The sequence below is a fragment of the Pan paniscus genome, chromosome 2 (genome assembly GCF_029289425.2).
Source record: "Pan paniscus chromosome 2, NHGRI_mPanPan1-v2.0_pri, whole genome shotgun sequence".
In the NCBI taxonomy this organism is placed as follows: domain Eukaryota; kingdom Metazoa; phylum Chordata; class Mammalia; order Primates; family Hominidae; genus Pan; species Pan paniscus.
Window position 1 is genome coordinate 99,464,917 of NC_085926.1, and position 17,376 is coordinate 99,482,292.

At 41.5% G+C, this 17,376-nt stretch overlaps 2 protein-coding genes across 11 annotated transcripts in view; one reads left to right on the forward strand and one right to left on the reverse strand.

The window, feature by feature from the left end:
• SENP7 (SUMO specific peptidase 7) overlaps positions 1–6,400 on the reverse strand; it is a 201,596-nt gene extending 195,196 nt beyond the window's left edge. For 8 of the 9 annotated variants that reach the window (XM_008975419.5, XM_003821924.6, XM_003821922.6 and 5 more), the window contains exon 1: positions 5,390–6,400. In XM_008975419.5, the coding sequence (XP_008973667.2) occupies positions 5,390–5,429 (40 nt within the window). In that variant the 5' untranslated portion in view covers positions 5,430–6,400. The remainder of the gene's footprint in view (positions 1–5,389) is intronic. The other variant, XM_003821923.5, reaches the window with a different exon arrangement.
• On the forward strand, positions 5,572–17,169 carry LOC100987245 (putative protein ARB2BP). Of its 2 annotated transcripts, none has more exons than XM_003821926.3 (3): positions 5,572–6,546; positions 11,204–11,375; positions 14,110–17,169. In XM_003821926.3, the coding sequence occupies exon 3, from the start codon at positions 14,119–14,121 to the stop codon at positions 15,205–15,207; it is 1,089 nt and encodes a 362-aa protein (XP_003821974.1). In that variant the 5' UTR covers positions 5,572–6,546; positions 11,204–11,375; positions 14,110–14,118; the 3' UTR covers positions 15,208–17,169. The 2 variants fall into 2 exon arrangements, with proteins under 2 accessions (XP_003821974.1, XP_054966191.1); XM_055110216.1 differs by having other exon boundaries at positions 5,610–5,845.
• Positions 17,170–17,376: the final 207 nt, after the last annotated feature.

Here is a 17,376-nt window from a genome sequence, read left to right on the forward strand (position 1 = left end):
TTGGGAGGCCAAGGCAGGTGGACCATGATATCAAGAGATAGAGACCATCCTAGCCAACATGGTGAAACCCCGTCTCTACTAAAAATACAAAAATTATCTGGGCATGGTGGCACTCACCTGTAGTCCTAGCTACTCAGGAGGCTGATGCAGGAGAATCGCTTGAACCCAGGACGCAGAGGTCGCAGTGAGCTGAGATCACGTCACTGCACTCCAGCCTGGCGACAGAGCGAGACTCCATCTCAAAAACAAAAAAAATTGGATATATTCCCTTGCCCATATTTATGACTGCCATCTACTGACCCAAGATCCTCTCCAACATGTCTAGAATACTCTGATTCTTGGTTCATAGTTTACATATCATCAAAATTCACCATCATTCTGAAGTACTAAAACATCCATTAATCAACTCACTCAAAACAATGGACTCATCTTCATTTAATGGTACAAACTTCTACATATCTCCATTTCAGCAAAACGCATTCAAGAATGGCTTTAAGGAGGCCAGGCGCAGTGGCTCACGTCTGTAATCCCAGCACTTTGGGAGGCCGAGGCAGGCAGATCACGAGGTCAGGAGATCAAGACCATCCTGGCTAACATGGTGAAACCCCATCTCTACTAAAAATACAAAAAAAAATTAGCCAGGCGTGGTGGCGGGCTCCTGTAGTCCCAGCTACTCGGGAGGCTGAAGCAGGAGAATGGCATGAACCCGGGAGGCGGAGATTGCAGTGAGCCGAGATCGTGCCACTGCACTCCAGCCTGGGGGGCAGAGCGAGACTCCGTCTCCAAAAAAATAAAAGAATGGCTTTAAGGAAAACTGTTCCTTACAGCTTTAAGGAAAACTCTCAAGTTCTCAAATGCAAACCTTTCATTCTATATACTGTCTTCCTCACTGCCACTAAATCCACTCTTTGCCCTTATATCTTGCCACACCCTTTAATTAAAATTAAACTCATTTTTCTTCCAAACTCTTGCTCTTGTACTGCTTGGCACTACTAAGTCACAAAGTATTAACAGCTCCAACTACTATAAAACTCACACTTGCTATAACTAAGACTGCAAGAGTACTTAATATATATTCATCCCTAATTGACCTATCTTGCATTCCCAGTACCATTTAAAAGCCCCTTTCTCAAAAAATTACCTTATTTCATTTTAGAAGCCAAAACTGCAATATCTTTACCTTCTCAAGATTTGTCTATATCTTTATCCATCTTTTCTCCTTTCCCTATATCTCACCAAACTGTTCTTTGATGTCATCCCTCTCTCCCATTTCTTCTGGGACCTCACTCCATTATCTCCTACCTGATATATATTCAATCTTTCCCTCTCCACCCCTTTCCCACTCCCTACCAACCTGATTTAAGTCTCTCATATTCTTAAAAAAACAAGCCTTTCTACCTAATTTCCTACTCAAGCTTGTTCTAGAAATCTTTCCTTCCCATCTCATTTTCTCAGCTTACTTTTGCTGCCCCATTTCCTCACTGCCACTCATTCCTCTAGCCTGTTGAAATCTGGCTTTTGTCTACTAGTCTACTAACCACTCTTACCATCAGTAAAAGTAGCCTCCTAATTGCCAAATCCAGTACCCTCATGCTACTTTAACTCTCTGAAAGGCTAACATTTTTTTTACTCTCCTCCCTTTCTTCCCGAACCTGTCACAATCCTAATCAGCCTATCTAACTGCTTAGTAATATCTCTTCCTCCCCACTCTGAAATTAGTTGTATGTGATTTAAGACCTTCCTCACTCTATATTTTTTTTTTGTGGGCAATTCCATTCATTCCAATGACTTCAACTAAGATTGCTGCAAATAATGCAGCTTTATCATAACTAATTGTTAAGTTCTCATCTTGAGCTTCAATTATCATTCATTACACTTTCAATGCAAAGCAAACATCACCTGGACCTACTGAAAGATTTAAGAAAGTTATACCATCAGGGACACTAGTAGCAGTAAATGAAGTTAAAACTATAGATTTTGTAATTAGAGACCACATTTTGAATTCCGTTCCTTACTAGCTATTACTAATCTTTATCCTGACCCTAAATCCCGGTTTTCTCATCTGTAAATGAAAAACAATTACCTTATAAGGCTCTTGAAAATATTGAAGTTTGTAAAGTTCTTAGCACAATGTCTAGTGCCTAAGTACTTAAAGAACATACGTTATCCTTAACTACAAATGAGAGTGACACAGGCCTCCAAGAATGTTGCCTGAAGCAATCAGTTGAAAACTGGTTCAAATTTACTTGACGTTTCCTATTTTGATTCAAAAATTCACTTGAAAATTGCAGTCTATGATTCTAATTTATCTGTGCTGTATTTTTGTTGTTTAACACTTTTAATGGTCATTCTCCCTTGCTCCCACACACTTTATCATTCAACTTCAGTGAACCTGTCTCTGATGCCAGCTGTTTTTTAATGTGTATCACCATCTAATATACTGCTTTAAATGTTATAGTTATCAGTTATATGAGTTACAAATACATGTGTTTAGCTTAAACCATCTGGAATTGGGTTTCTGCTACTTGCAACTGAAAAAGTCTTGAGCGGTACACTGTGAACATTTTACAGTTCTTCCTTGTTTAGCAGAAAGTTTAGGGCAGCCTAATCTAGTCTCACAGATAAAACTTCAAATTTTGTGTTTTATTTTATCTTCCTACTGCTACCCACCTTCCTTCTACCTCTTCTTCCTGTTTTATTAATCAAACTCTTCTGCATACTTAGGAAACTTTGATGACTATAAATGTCACTTCATGGCCGGGCGCGGTGGCTCACGCCTGTAATTCCAGCAATTTGGGAGGCCGAGGCAGGTGGATCACCTGAGCTCAGGAGTTTGAGACCAGCCTGGCCAACATTGTGAAACCCCATCTTTACTAAAAGTACAAAAATTAACCGGGCATGGTGACAGGCACCTGTAATCTCAGCTGCTAGGGAGGCTGAGGCAGAAGAATCGCTTGAACCTGGGAGACAGAGGTGGTAGATTGTGCCACTGCGCTCCAGCCTGGGCAACAGAGCAAGACTCCATCTCAAAAAAAAAAAAAAAAAAAAAAAAAAAAGGTCACTTCATCTGGGTTCCAGTTAGCAACAACTTACAATGAAATGGCAACTGCATGCCTACAACCATTACACGGAATCTTTCAACCAGCCGATGTTTTATTTCTGAGAATTTATTCAGGAAATTAAATATACACTATTAAGAAAAGCAGAAGCATACTTAAAAATTAATTAGTGCACATCTTAAAACTAGAGGCATACTGGAGAACAGCTAGGTAACATTAGATTTGGGTATGGATTTTATTATACCTTACTTTTCAGAAAGGACAGCTCCAAAAGAGAGATCACGAGAAAAAGAAAACGCTCTCTAGAGATGTAACTGACGTAAATATCAATGTCTTTTAAGGATTAACAGCTTTATTATCAAAATCCACTTCCCACAACTACTTACATCAAGTTACTGTGACAAATAAATAAATCTAAGTGTAATCAGGTAAAAAGGAATGTGACTTGTTGAAGTACAAGGCAAATATCTTACCTTCCCTCCTCAAAAATGTATTAAACCTAGATGAAATGCATTTATTTAAAAAAGGTTGTGCATCTCAAAGGAAGATATGATCACACCTAAAGTTCTGTGTTAGGAAGCACGCAAATGACACCAGCTAAGCATTGTGCGTTTTCCTAATGTGTCCATTTTACTTAGCGGTTTGGTGGGGGGTGGAGACTATTAAAACACTCATCAGTTGGAGGCATATACCTACATGTATGTATAAATATACATATATATCATTTATACATGTGCTTTCAAAGGAAAAAACTATTATCTCCAGAATATACACCAAGAACATCGATAACATTGGTTGCATATGAAAAGGGATTTCAGGCTTTCAACTGCTTCAAGCAGTGTCCCCAGAGATCCATAATCACTCTCCTTTGCAATTAAGGCTGAAAGCAGTTTCAGATGCACTGCCACAGGGCACTCCTAAATAAATTTGGAATTGTTGTTGTTGTTGTTGTTGTTGTTGTTGTTGTTGTTTGATACAGAGTCTCGCTCTGTTGCCCAGGCTGGAGTGCAGTGGCGCGATCTCGGCTCACTGCAAGCTCCGCCTCCCGGGTTCACGCCATTCTCCTGCCTCAGCCTCCTGAGTAGCTGGGACTACAGGCGCCCGCCACCACGCCCGGCTAATTTTTTGCATTTTTTAGTAGAGACGGGGTTTCACAATGTTAGCCAGGATGGTCTCGATCTCCTGACTTTGTGATCCGACCGCCTCGGCCTCCCAAGGTGTTGGGATTACAGGCATGAGCCACCGCGCCCGGCCAATAAATCTGTAATTGTTAACTGTCTCTGCAGAAATCAACGGTACCATCAGAAACAGAAAAATGAAATGAAATAATTGATTCATTGGGCGTTCGTTTGTGTACTGGACTGTAAGCATATGAGTCCTCATTCTCTCCTCCTACCATCCATAGGACTTAACGCAAGGACTTGAGGACCCCTTAATGGATGAAATGTTTGATAAAAACTTCTCAACATGTATACATATGTAACTAACCTGCACAATGTGCACATGTACCCTAAAACTTAAAGTATAATAAAAAATTTAAAAAAAAAAAAAAAAAAAAAAAAACTTCTCAACTGGGAGGAGCTCTACCTCACGTTTTTATAACTCCACTTTCTTGTTTCCAAGACGTTGTACACAAAACTGAAGATAGTCATTTAAAACAAAGTAACGTCCAAAACAAAAAATATGCTGAAAATAAAAACACAACGAAAGCACGGCTTCAAATCCTTTGTTTGACTTTCCAATCACTTTTGGAAGACGCAGGGGAGGCTGGAAAACAAAAAGGCTATTAGGCGGGCCTGTTCAGCAGAACCAGACCCGGAGAGGCATTGTATCAAAGAAAAGGAGTCTCCGTTCGCAAGCCCCACCTTTCCTCCCCAGCAGCAGCTACCTGCTGAGGGAAAGAGGAGGGAGAGGGGAAGGGACGCAAAGTCGAGAATCAAAGGAAGAGAGGAAAGTGGGGTCAGGCGCTGAGAAGCCGAAATGAAATTGGAACATTGGTGGAATTACGAGGAAGGCGTGGCAGAGAGTGACAAGCCAACCGGGAAGATCCATGGGCCGATGAGACGCAAGGAGGGTGTTCGCGGGAGGAGGGAAAAAATAAAAGGGGTTTTGAGCTGAAGAGCGCCCGAGGCTTCGATGACAGCTCGGACCGGGTCTTCGACTCCAGGGGCGGGGGCGACCCGGGAGCCTTCCATTGTGCGCGCCCCCTCCTCTCCCCGCCCCCGCCCTCGCCCCCGCGGCTTCTGGCCGCAACCCCAGCTGCCGCCTGCGCCTCCCGTTTCCCCCGGGTAGGAGACAATATGTTCAGCCCTTCTCCGACCCTTTCTCACCGGATGAAGATGGCCGTCGCCCGAGCTTTCTCTTGTCCATCTTCTCCCGCTGCTGAAATTTCAGTTGCAGGCGCTGTCACCTCAGGACCCCTCCGGCTTGGGAGAGGGAGGGGGAGGGGAAAGGAAAAAAAAAAAAAAAAAAAAAAAGCCAGCAAAGTGCGAAGCGCGCTTGCGCAAGAGCCGTCGCCGGCCCTTCGACCGGAAATCAGCCGCCCCTCCCACCTTCGACCGGAAATCACTTCCTGGGACTTTTCACTGTGTGCTGCTTCTTCCAGCGTTTTTTTGGTGGCGTTTATTTCATGATCTGAGCCCCTCTGGGGAGGTGAACCACCTGGGTGCTCGATTTTAGCTTTGTTGACTTTGAAGATTAGATTGACAAAAATTAAAAGGGAAAAACAGGAACTCCTCCGGTTCACTGGATCTCGCGAGGTGGCCAAACAACTAGGAAAACAAAACGTTAGCGTTTGCAGTATTACATCCCTCACAGCCTCTCTTACATATTTGCCCCCAACGCCTTTCCTCGAACTCAGAAACCAAAAGATTTTAAGGTGGCAAAATCAGCTAATAATAGCCTAGCTATTAGTTTAGCATTTGCTGTGGAAATATGTCAGCAGACAAGGAAAAATGCCTTAGGATTCCTTTTTAAAATTCGAACTTGTGATTTTTAAAGTTCCTTAAAAGAAAAGCTAGAACTTAATTTTTCAATAACTGAAATGCTGATATGACAGAAAGTGGGTGGCTATAAACTGGAATTTGTTCAATTAACATTTACCACGATACTTAAGGGACTAACCCAGTCCTCAATGAACTCAACATCTGGTACTATTAGCCTGATTATCCCTAATGGTGCATATCTGAATAATTTTTAAATGCACGTGTAAGCTTTCATGACGATTTAATCACAAGTTTAACAAAATTCAGCACAGTGCTCTAAGCAGGGAAAATGTTTCTGGCATGTTCAAAGCCCGAAGGGACTCTGGAAGTAGGGTTTGATTCCCAAGCTGGCCCCTTTATACCCCTAACGCCTATCCCTCCAACCCCCATCTCCCATCCTAACGGAGTCAATAAAGGGATCGGCCCAACTCGTCCACTAGAGCAGTCCCCTTCATCGTGAGTCAAGCCTTCTTAATTATAATGTGGTCAGTCCCCAGGTAGAGGTAAGGCCCCAGGTGTTGTGGGGTGTTGGGCCTGGGGAAGTGTTCTACATGGCAGGAATGACTGCAAAGCAGAAATACTTTAAGTCTTGCTGGGATTGAAGTTTACTGTAAGGATTTCGTTTTATTTGGTTAATTTCTGTTTAACAAAAACATTGCTTTCTGAAAAATAATTGAATTTTCAGTTTCCTCACAAATTAACTTTTTTTTTTTTTTTTTGAGACGGAGTCTCGCTCTGTCGCCCAGGCTGGAGTGCAGTGGCACAATCTCGGCTCGCTGCAAGCTTCACCTCCTGGGTTCACGCCATTCTCCTGCCTCAGCCTCCCGAGTAGCTGAGACTACAGGCGCCCGCCACCACGCCCGGCTAATTTTTTGTATTTTTTAGTAGAGATGGGGTTTCACCATGTTAGCCAGCATGGTCTCGATCTCCTGACCTCGTGATCCGCCCGCCTCAGCCTCCCAGAGTGCTGGGATTACAGTCGTGAGCCACTGCGCCTGGCCCAAATTAACTTTTTTAACTAAAGAACTTAACTGACTCTAAAGTCAAGCTGGGCCGGACACAGTGGCTCGCGTCTGTAATCCCAGCACTTTGGGAGGCCGAGGCAGAATAGCTTGAGCCAAGACATTCCAGACCATCCTGGGCAACAAAGCAAGACCCCCCTCTCCACAAAAATATACAGGCCAGATGCTATGACTCACCCTTGAGCCCAGGAGTTTGATACCAGCCTGGGCAATATAATGAGACCTCCTCTCTACAAAGAAAATTAAAAACTAGCCACACGTGGTGGCGCATGCCTGTAGTCCCAGGTACTCAAGAGGCTAAGGCAGGAAGATCACTTAAGCCCATGGAGTTAAAAGTTGCAGTGAGCCTTGATCAGGCCACTGCATTCCAGCCTGGGCGACAGAGCCAGACTGTCTCGGAAAAAAAAAAAAAAATGACCCGGGCACGGTGGAGCACACCTATAGTCCCGGCTACTGAGGAAGATGAGATTTAAGGATTACTTGAGTCCAGGACTTTGAGGCTGCAGTGAGCTATGATCGCTACACGGTACTGCGGCCTGGGCGACACACAGATACCCTGTCTCCAAAAAACATAAAAAATAAACTTCCCAGACGATTCTGTTGCATACTCCAATTTGGTAAAACCAACACTTAGTGACATCTGCTTTTTTCTTTTTCCTATCTCTAATATTCTTTTTTCTATGTGTCCTTGCCTCTGGTGGATTAAATACAACTTTTTTGTTCCCTAGGGAGAGGTGAACAGTGGGGAGGGACATTATGTACTTTCATCTAATTTTGAAATTTCTACAGATATAATTTTACAACCACTATTATTTTCTACAATTTACTAAATGGAATTGTAATACAGGCATTATTATTTTTCTAAAAAACTGCATACTTGCTTTCTGTGTTGGGAAAAGAAAAATAGTGCTGCTTTTGTACCAAAACAGTATTCTTTCTTTCAAACATATTTTCTAGAGGTTTTTTGTTTTGTTTTGCTTTCCTAAATATGAAAATAAATGAAAACTTACTCATTGTGAAAAAAAAAAGTATCATTAGATATTTTTAAATATTCTGAGTAAAAGTATTCTCCATTCTGTGCTTCTTAATGGCATGGTATATACAAAAGGACCTTGTTCCTAAATATAAAAAAGGATTATAATTACTGTATTAGATTATTACTCTGTAACCAGGGGATTTCCTAACTTCTCAGATTATAAAATTACTTCTTATAAAAGCTTACTAATCACCTGTGAAAAATGTAAATATTGTTAAATGTAACCACTTTTGATCCTAGAAAGGAAAGGGGTTCCTTAAAAATCCAAATACGCTAATTAAAGTTATTTGCATCTATGATTCTGGTGTCCCACCCACCCTCTTCTTTAAAGATAATCACACCTAACCTAGAGAAGTCAAATTCAGAGAGATCGAAAGTAGAATGGTGGTTGCTAGTGCCTAGGATGAGGAGAATGGGGAGTTATTGTTTAATGGGTATAGAGTTACAGTTTTGTAAGATGAAAAGCATTCTGTGGATGGATGTCAGTAATGGTTACACAACAATGTGAATGTACGTAATGCCTCTGAACTGCACACTTAAAAATGGTTAGAATGGTAAATTTTGTTATATATATTTTCACAATTGTTTTTTAAGAAATAACCACACCTAGAACAAATCATTACAGCTGTGTCACCACCTAATCCAGGATACTGGAAAAGCCTAATTTCAAATTTTCTTTAATGCGTATATGCTGTTCTCCTTTTTTAAAATTTTATTCTGCGTAAAACGACTGGAGTACTTGACATAGGAAACAAAGTGCCTACCAAATGGCCTCACTAAATTTTTGGTAAATGAATGAAATAAAAAGTCAAATACTATGCATTTTTAAATCTTTGGTGAAAACTAATCTTGGGGTGGGAGGAGGGTGAGCGTTGTGAAACTACCTGTCAGATGCTATGCTTGCTACCTGGGTAATGAAATCATTTGTATACCAAACCCCAGTGACACAAAATTTACCCTTGTAACACATTTGCACATTCCCCCGACCCTAAAATAAAAGTCAAAAAAGGGGAAAAAAAAATCTCTCAGGCTCCTGAGCTGCCTCAGTTACTTTGGGCATGCCACTTTACCTTTGAAAACATCAACTTCTCCATTTATAAAATAAACATGTTAGCTAAGAATATCAATAAGGTCCCTTCTAGCTCTAACAGTCTTCTTATTCTTGAAGGTAAACTATTGAAGGAAACCAGAATGTCACCTCAAAATATGCCTTTTTTTTTTTCCCCTGAGACTGAGTTTTGCTCTTATTGCCCAGGCTGGAGTGCAATAGCACGATCTCAGCTCACTGCAACCTCCGCCTCCCAGATTCAGGTGATTCTCCTGCCTCAGCCTCCCGAGTAGCTGAGATTACAGGCACCTGCCACCATGCCTGGCTAATTTTTGTATTTTTAGTAGAGACAAGGGTTCACCATGTTGGCCAGGCTGGTCTCGAACCCCTGACCTCGTGATCCACCTGCCTCAGACTCCCAAAGTGCTGGGATTACAGGCGTGAGCCACTGCGCCAGGCCAAAATATACCTCTTTTATATAAAAATTATTTTTGAGCTGAAGGCAATTAAGGAGGGAAAGCTCGCTCGCTCCTTTTTCTGCCTAAAAGGCAGGACATAAATTCTGTCTAGGCTCTTACCAGCCCAGAAAGCCCCAGACGAATCTGCAAACAAACCTTACTGTATTAGTTTCCTTCTGTAGATTTACATTCCCACAGTTTCTCACCCTTGGAAGCCTAAAACTCTTTCCTTTGTTCTTTCTTCTCTCCAGAAATTTATTGTTCTTTGTTGAAGATACTTAACATAAGCCAGAGTTGTAAGCCACTGTTTTGAGTTACTCCGCATTTAGGTTTCTCTAAGGTGATACGCGCTGCATGCATTAATAAACTTCTTTGTTTTTCTGTTGTTACAAGGGTTCATTCCAACTAAGAACTCATGAGGGTTAAGGAAATAATTATTTTTCCTCCCCTACACTATCTTATTCTAATCCAGTCTTTGGAAAATTAAGCATAAAAATTGTTTGATTCTCTCCCTTTTTATTTTGATGAACCATGTTGAATTTGCTTGAGAGATGGTTTATCTTGATTTGCAAAAGACAAAGCATATATAAATTGATGGATGGAATATTCTTTAAGAATAATTAATAAACCTTTGACATCTATTAAGTTTAGAATTATAAAAGAAGTCTCTATAATTTTTCAAAAGCTTTGCATCTTTCTCTTATGTATTAATATATTGCTAGAGGACTTTTAAAGTGTGCTTACTTCTTTATGTGCTTGGCAAAAAATTGTAAAATTCTAACAATATTTAAGTGCCTACTGTGCACCAGACACTATTCCAAGAACTAGAGATACAGTAGTGAACAAAACAAAGTCCCTTTTCCTGCTGTCATAGAACTTACATTCTAATGGAGAGAAGTAGACAGTAAGCAAACATACGTCAGTTGGTAATAAGTCCCGAAAAAAAAAAGGGAGAGAGTTGCTCTTTCAGATAGACTGCTCAAAGAAAATCACTCTGATGAGATAAAAAGTGGGCAGAAACTTTAAAATAAAAGCCCTATAGATATCTATAATGGGGAGGAATATTCCAGGCTGTGGGCATAGCAAGAGTGAATACCCTTAAAACAGGAGCTTCCTTCACAAATTGACAGCAAAGTAGACCAGGTGCGACTATGGTGAAGTAAACAAGAGAGTGGTAGGAAATGACACCTGAGAAAGAGCTAAGACCCAGATCATGTAACTGGATAAGTAAGCCAGTGAGAGAGTGGTAGGAAATGACATTGGAGAGCTAAGGGCCATGTGAGACCTTGTCGGCCATGGTAAGAACTTAGTTTTCATTCTGAGTGAGAAGGGAGACCATTGAGAATTTTAGTAAGCCTATGCATCTAGACTGTGAACTTCACAGGTCTCAGTTCACTACAACCCTCTTGGATTGGGCAGGGTAGCTAGAGTGGGCTAGAGTTGGGTATTTCCCTTCCCCCAAGTCAGTTAGGCTCTGATAAAACCCCAGCAGGTTAGCTTCTCATTAAATACCTTCTCCTGAGGGCAGACCTTGTTAAGAAGAACAAAATGCTCTGGCGTATTTCAAAATGGCTCCTTTTCCCCACCCACTACCAGAGGCATGGATAATCACCCTGAGGACCTGTGAGAGATCCAGGAGCTTAAAAAAAATTGGAGAGCGGGGAAGAGGGAATGGCTAGGTCCCTCTGACTTGTCCACACTGATCCTTCAGGTTTACCTATCCTGGTACTTGTTCCATTGGAGGCTTCAGCGGCTAGTTTCTGCTCTGGTAAGTTGTGATTCTCTACATTCACTTGCTTTCAGTCCCTCCAATTTTGGAGGCAGTAGTATGCCCAGTAACCTTACTTATTTTATGGATCTTATGAAGAAGAGCTGTTGATTTTTGGTTTGTCTAGCTTTTTACTTGTTGTTAGGACTGAGTAGCAACTTCCAAGATTTTTACATGCCAGTCTGGAAACAAGAAGTCAACAAACGTCACCATTGAAAATTTTGAACAAGGTTGTGACATCCCATTAGATTGTTTCACCACGGCCTCAATGTAAAACATTTTTGGATTTGCTGGGCGCAGTAGCTCACGCCTGTAATCCCAGCACTTTGGGAGGCTGAGGCAGGTGGATCGCCTGAGGTCAGGAGTTCGAGACTAGGCTGGCCAACATGGTGAAACCCTGTCTCTACTAAAAATACAAAAAATTAGCCACGCGTGGTGGCACATGTCTGTAATCCCAGCTACTTGGGAGGCTGAGGCGGGAGAATAGCTTGAACCTGGGAGGCGGAGGTTGCAGTGAGCCAAGGTCGTGCCATTGCACCCCAGCCTGGGGAACAGAGCGAGACTCTGTCTCAAAAAAAAAAAAAAAAAAATCTTGGATTTTTGAAGCATGGATTTTTGCCGTGCATTGCATCCATTTTCAAGTCTTTTTTTTTTTTTTTAAAGATAGTTAAGTCTGTCAATTATTTACACTTTAGAAAAAGTAAATTAATTATGTAATAACATCTGAGAGAGAGGCTGGGCATGGTGACTCACACCTGTAATCCCAGCGCTTTGGAAAGCCAAGGCAGGAGGATCACTTGAGCCCAGGAGTTTCAAACCAGCCTAGGCAACATAATGAGATCCCATCTCTAAAAAAAATTTGTTTTAATTAGCCAGGCACGGTGGCATGTGCCTGTAGTCCTAGCTACCTGGGAGGCTGAGGGGGTGCTTGCTTGGATGTCTTAAATCTCTTTTAATATTTTTTTTTCCCTGAGATAAGAAGGTCGAGGCTGCAGTGAGCTGTGATCACACCACCACACTCCATCCTGGGTGACAGAGTCAGACCCTGTCTCTCCAAAATAACACCTGAGATCAGCAAAGACTAGAAGCATTTTTCACAGAAAAGGAAGGAATGGAGAGCAGTGTGGATAGTGCTTTGGACAACCAAAAACCTTTATAAAGTACCTGTTGGATTAGAGGGGTCAGAGAATAAGATTTAGAAAGTGAGAAGGGAGTTAAGAAATCTTAGACCAGCTTATTGAAATGGGGAAAAAAATTAAAAATTTAGGTGTGGTGGCTCATGCCTGTAATCCTAACACTTTGGGAGGCCAAGGCAGGTGGATTTCCTGAGCTCAGGAGTTCAAGACCAGTCTGGCAACACGGTGAAACCTACTAAAATACAAAAAAAATAGCTAGATGTGGTGGCATATGCCTGTAATCCTAGCTACTTGGGAGGCTGAGACAGGAGAATTGCTTGAACCTGGGAGGTGGAGGTCGCAGTGAGCCAAGATCACACCACTGCACTCCAGCTTGGGCAACAGAGTGAGACTCCATCTAAAAAAAAAAAAAAAAATTAAAAGAGATTTAAGACATCCAAGCAACCACCATTTGAATTTTGCCTTAGGCCTAATAGCAACTCAAGTTGCACTGAAAATCATTTTGAGTGCAACTTATTGGAAGTAGGTTGTAGCTTGCCAGTGTCAGTGTTAAGAAATTAAGAAGGGAGAGTGTTAATATATCTGTTAAGAAAGTGCATTTGAGAGTCAGCCTCATACACAATCTTCTTTCATAGTTGTTTGGCTTTAGAGAAAGCCACTTAACCTTTCAAAGCCTTTTTTCCCCCGCTTTAAGCTCTACCTACAGCAACTAAGTTAACTTCTCATCTAGCCTATTTTTTTCCTTCTCAGACATCAGAATAACTGTATCTTCTAGTATTCGCTGAATTGATCATAATCTCCATTGCCTGATTCACATTTCACTCCCGCTTCTATCTTCTGCTGTTCATTTAACAGCAAAAGTTATTAAATATCTTCTGCAGAAATAAATGAAGACCAACCAAATGAGAAAAGCCTATTTATTCTGAGCCTGCTGTAGCAAGGGAGTCCACCACTATCACTTGTGTTTTGGCGAGACTCAAGGCAGGCAGAAGAGTAGGAGAGCTGTATAGTGGGGGAAAAAAGAGAAGACTTCACATTTGCCCTGATTGCAGGTTGTCATGGGGAAGCTGTAGGTGAGCTAACTAGAAATGGGGACATCTTGCGTGATTGGTTAGGGGTACATATTTGGCTCTCTCTGGTTGGTCTCAAGTTGGAAATAGGGACAAAATTATGAAAGCTGTCAGTTATTAATGAAGTTCTTGCCATTTGGCACCAATTGTTATAGAAGTTACTGGTTAGTTTCCTGAATTTTCACTAGTGATAGAAATCTGGTTTCCTGCCAGTCTGACATACCAGACTGACTTCCTGAGTTGTTTATTGTAAATGAGGGGTTGGCTTCCTGGGCAGGTTGCTGCAGGTTATGTCAAAAAATCCATATTTACATATGGTCTCTCCATTGTCTCTTCATATATTCAGTCTTTCACTGCTTTGAATCATTCACAATTATTTTGAATTGACGTCTTTACCATAGGTTAGAAGGATAATGTCTTTCTGACATGCTTAATTTAGCATCATGTGCCATAGGAAGAATTTGGCAAGCTGAAATTTTCATTTTACTTTTGCTAGCACTTATATACTATTACTCTTTTAACTTTCAGTGGTTACCAATGACACAGGAGCTGAGCTTCCAAAAATTTATTGAACAATCTGACTTACTAGGAGAACTTAAATATGACTTCAATGAAAAGGATGAATTCAGACACACTGAGACACAAAGGCCTTTTGTCTTTAACTATTATGAAAATGTCCTTGAGAAAAATAGCAAGCGCTACCAGGCCCTTGGCCATTTGCTTGAACAATACATTTATGAGCTTTTGGAGAAAGTGTGCAAATTAGAAAAAGTATATATCCCACCTGAGGCTGATAAAGAAGAACCAAGAAGCTTCTTTTTCATGAGCGAGAAAGCATTAACAAATCACCATTCTGCTCTTCTTATCCTTCTTCAAGACCATGGGGTCTTTCGAGCTGGTCAGTGGAGTCAACAGGCAATAATACATCATGGTCTCCAACATGGAAGTCAGATACCATGTATTCAAATGGCATTGCAGGCACACTATGATGTAATTGTGCTAAACCCCAATGATAATTTTGTGGAACCAAAGGTGGAAAAAGAGTGGAAAGGCCTTTTAACACAAAATATTGAGTCATCTTCTCTAAAAATGGTTCAAGGTGGGAGCTTTTTCTCTCTCCAGCATCCTCCCAAATGCATTCCAAAAAGATGCAGCAACACCCCCGAAGAACACACGGCTTACATATGGGATTACTTCATTTCAAAGACTGAAGGCAAGGATATTGCCTTCATTGTACATGGTTATGGAGGCTTGGTTTTTATGGACTTGCTTGTTCGTAGAAGGTGGGAAGTGATGAGCAAAGTATATGCTGTTGCACTTATCGACTCTGAACATCATGTAGGACACCAGCTGGGAAGTGATGTACAATTATTAGCATGGATAAAGCACCACTGCCGTGAATGGGTGACAAGTCCTAAGCCTTTGGATAAACCTGCAGCTACTGTTTTCAAAAAGGAATTTCCTATGGTTTCTGCTGGTACAGAAAAGTACATCTTAGCCCCTTCCTCTAGCCTTCAGTCAATTTTTAAGTACTTTAAAAAAGCTTTAAAAGCCAGAACAACCATTAATTTCTCTCGAATGCCAATAGTGACTAGAAGCTCCACAAAAAGAAAGCAAAGTGCTTAAACTACTTTTGTCATCTAAGATTTTTTTGTCCTTCTGCAACTTTGCTAATACAGATTCTGGAAGAAAAAAGAACACTTTCAACTCACACACAATATGATGTTCTGGCTTGAGGTTTGATTTGTTACTTTTTATTATTTGGTTTTTATGAGGCAGGGTCTGACTTTGCTGCCCAGGGTGGTATGGAAATCTGGCCTCAAGCGAACCTCCCACCTCAGCCTCCCAAAGTGCTGAGATTATAGGCATTAGCCACTGCACATGGCCATGGCCAGGTTTGTTGCTTTTTTTTTTGGAGGAGGAGGAGGAGTCTCTGTCACCCAGGTTGGAGTGCAGTGGCACCATCTCAGCTCACTGCAACCTCCACCTCCCGGTTTCAAGCAGTTCTCCTGCCTCAGCCTCCCAAGTAGCTGGGACTACAGGCACATGCCACCAAGCCCAGCTAATTTTTGTATTTTTACTAGAGATGGGCTGTTCGCCAGGCTAGTCTAGGACTCTTGACCTCAGGTGATCCACCCACCTTGGCCTCCCAACGTGCTGGGCTTACAGGCATAAGCCACTGCACCTGGCCATTTTGTTGCTTTTTTGAAAAGTGAACATATTCTCTTTTGTAGCCTGTTGATGAACTGGGAATTCAGTGTCATCATTAATATTTTACAGTGTTAGTTAAGTGTGAAGATCTTTCTTTTAAAAAGCTGTGGTTTGATATAATGACAACAAAATGGCAATTGATAAAAATTAGATATTGAATCAATCTTTGATTTCTATAATAATACCATAGTAAAATTACAAGTGAACATAAAAATTAAACATCATAAGCAAACTGCATTCTTTGTATGTTTATGTTTTTTGTTAAAATTTGTTATACTCCCTGTTCACCAGGTCTGAAGAAAAATAAATTTTAAATAAATTTGTTGGTCTTGTGCGTATGTTCACTCACATCTTCAACTAATATCTGAGTGCTTACTATGTGCCAGTCAAGACTAGGTGTTTGGGACACCGTAGCAAACAACCCCAACATTGCCTTTCTCTTTACAGAGTTTACAATGGCTGAGAAATTACAAATGTGAAGAGTGTTAAATAGTAAAGGAGACTGGGCGCGGTGTCTCATACCTGTAATCCCAGCACTTTGGGAGGCTGAGGTGGGCGGATCATCTGAGGTCAGGAGTTTGAGATCAGCCTGGCCAACATGGTGAAACCACATCTCTACTAAAAATACAAAATTTAGCCAAGCATGGTGGCGAGTGCCTGTAATCCCAGCTACTTGGGAGGCTGAGGCAGGAGAATCACGTGAATCTGGGAGGCAAAAGTTGCAGTGAGCCAAGATCGTGCCACTCCACTTCAACCGGGATGACAAGAGTGAAACTCCATCTTAAAAAAAAAAAAAAAAAAAAGGAAAGGGTGCCATGGAGTATCTACCATGAGAGCTAACCAGCCTTGGGGTTCAGGGAATATTTCCCAAAGAAAATGATGCTTAGTTTGAAGAACAATAGTAGTTGGCTAGGGGAACAAAGTCACAGGCAAATGAACAGCCTATGCAAAGGTGTTCAGGCAGGAGAAAGAAGGCTAGCTCAGCTACAGCTGAAAGACTGAGAAGGAGTAGTATGTTCAGAAATAAATTATTTATGACACTTGTTGATATAGTTTAGATGTGGATATTTGTTCCTACCCAAATCTCATGTTGAATTGTAATACCCAGTGCTGGATGTGAGGCCCTGTAGGAGGTGTTTGTGTCATGGGGGCAGATCCCTCATAGCTTGGTGCTGTCTTCACAATAGTGAGTTCTAGTGAGATCTGGTCATTTGAAAGTGTGTGGTGCCTCCCCCACCCTCTCTCTCTCTTGCTCCTGCTCTGCCATGTGAGTGGCCTGCTCCCCTTCACCTTCTACCATGAATAAAAGCTCCCTGAGGCCTTCCCAGAAGCCAAGCAGTTGCCAGTGCCATGTTGCCTGTATAGCCTCCAAAACCATAAGCCAATTAAACCCCTATTCTTTATAAATTACCCAGTCTCAGGTATTTCTTTATAGCATGCAAGAACACCCTAACACAGAAAATTAGTCCCAAGGAGAAAGATGTTGCTAGAAAGATACCTGAAAATGTGGAAGCAGCTTTGGAACTGGGTAATGGGCAGAGGTTGGAATGGTTTGCAGGGCTCAAAAGAAGACAAGAAGATGAG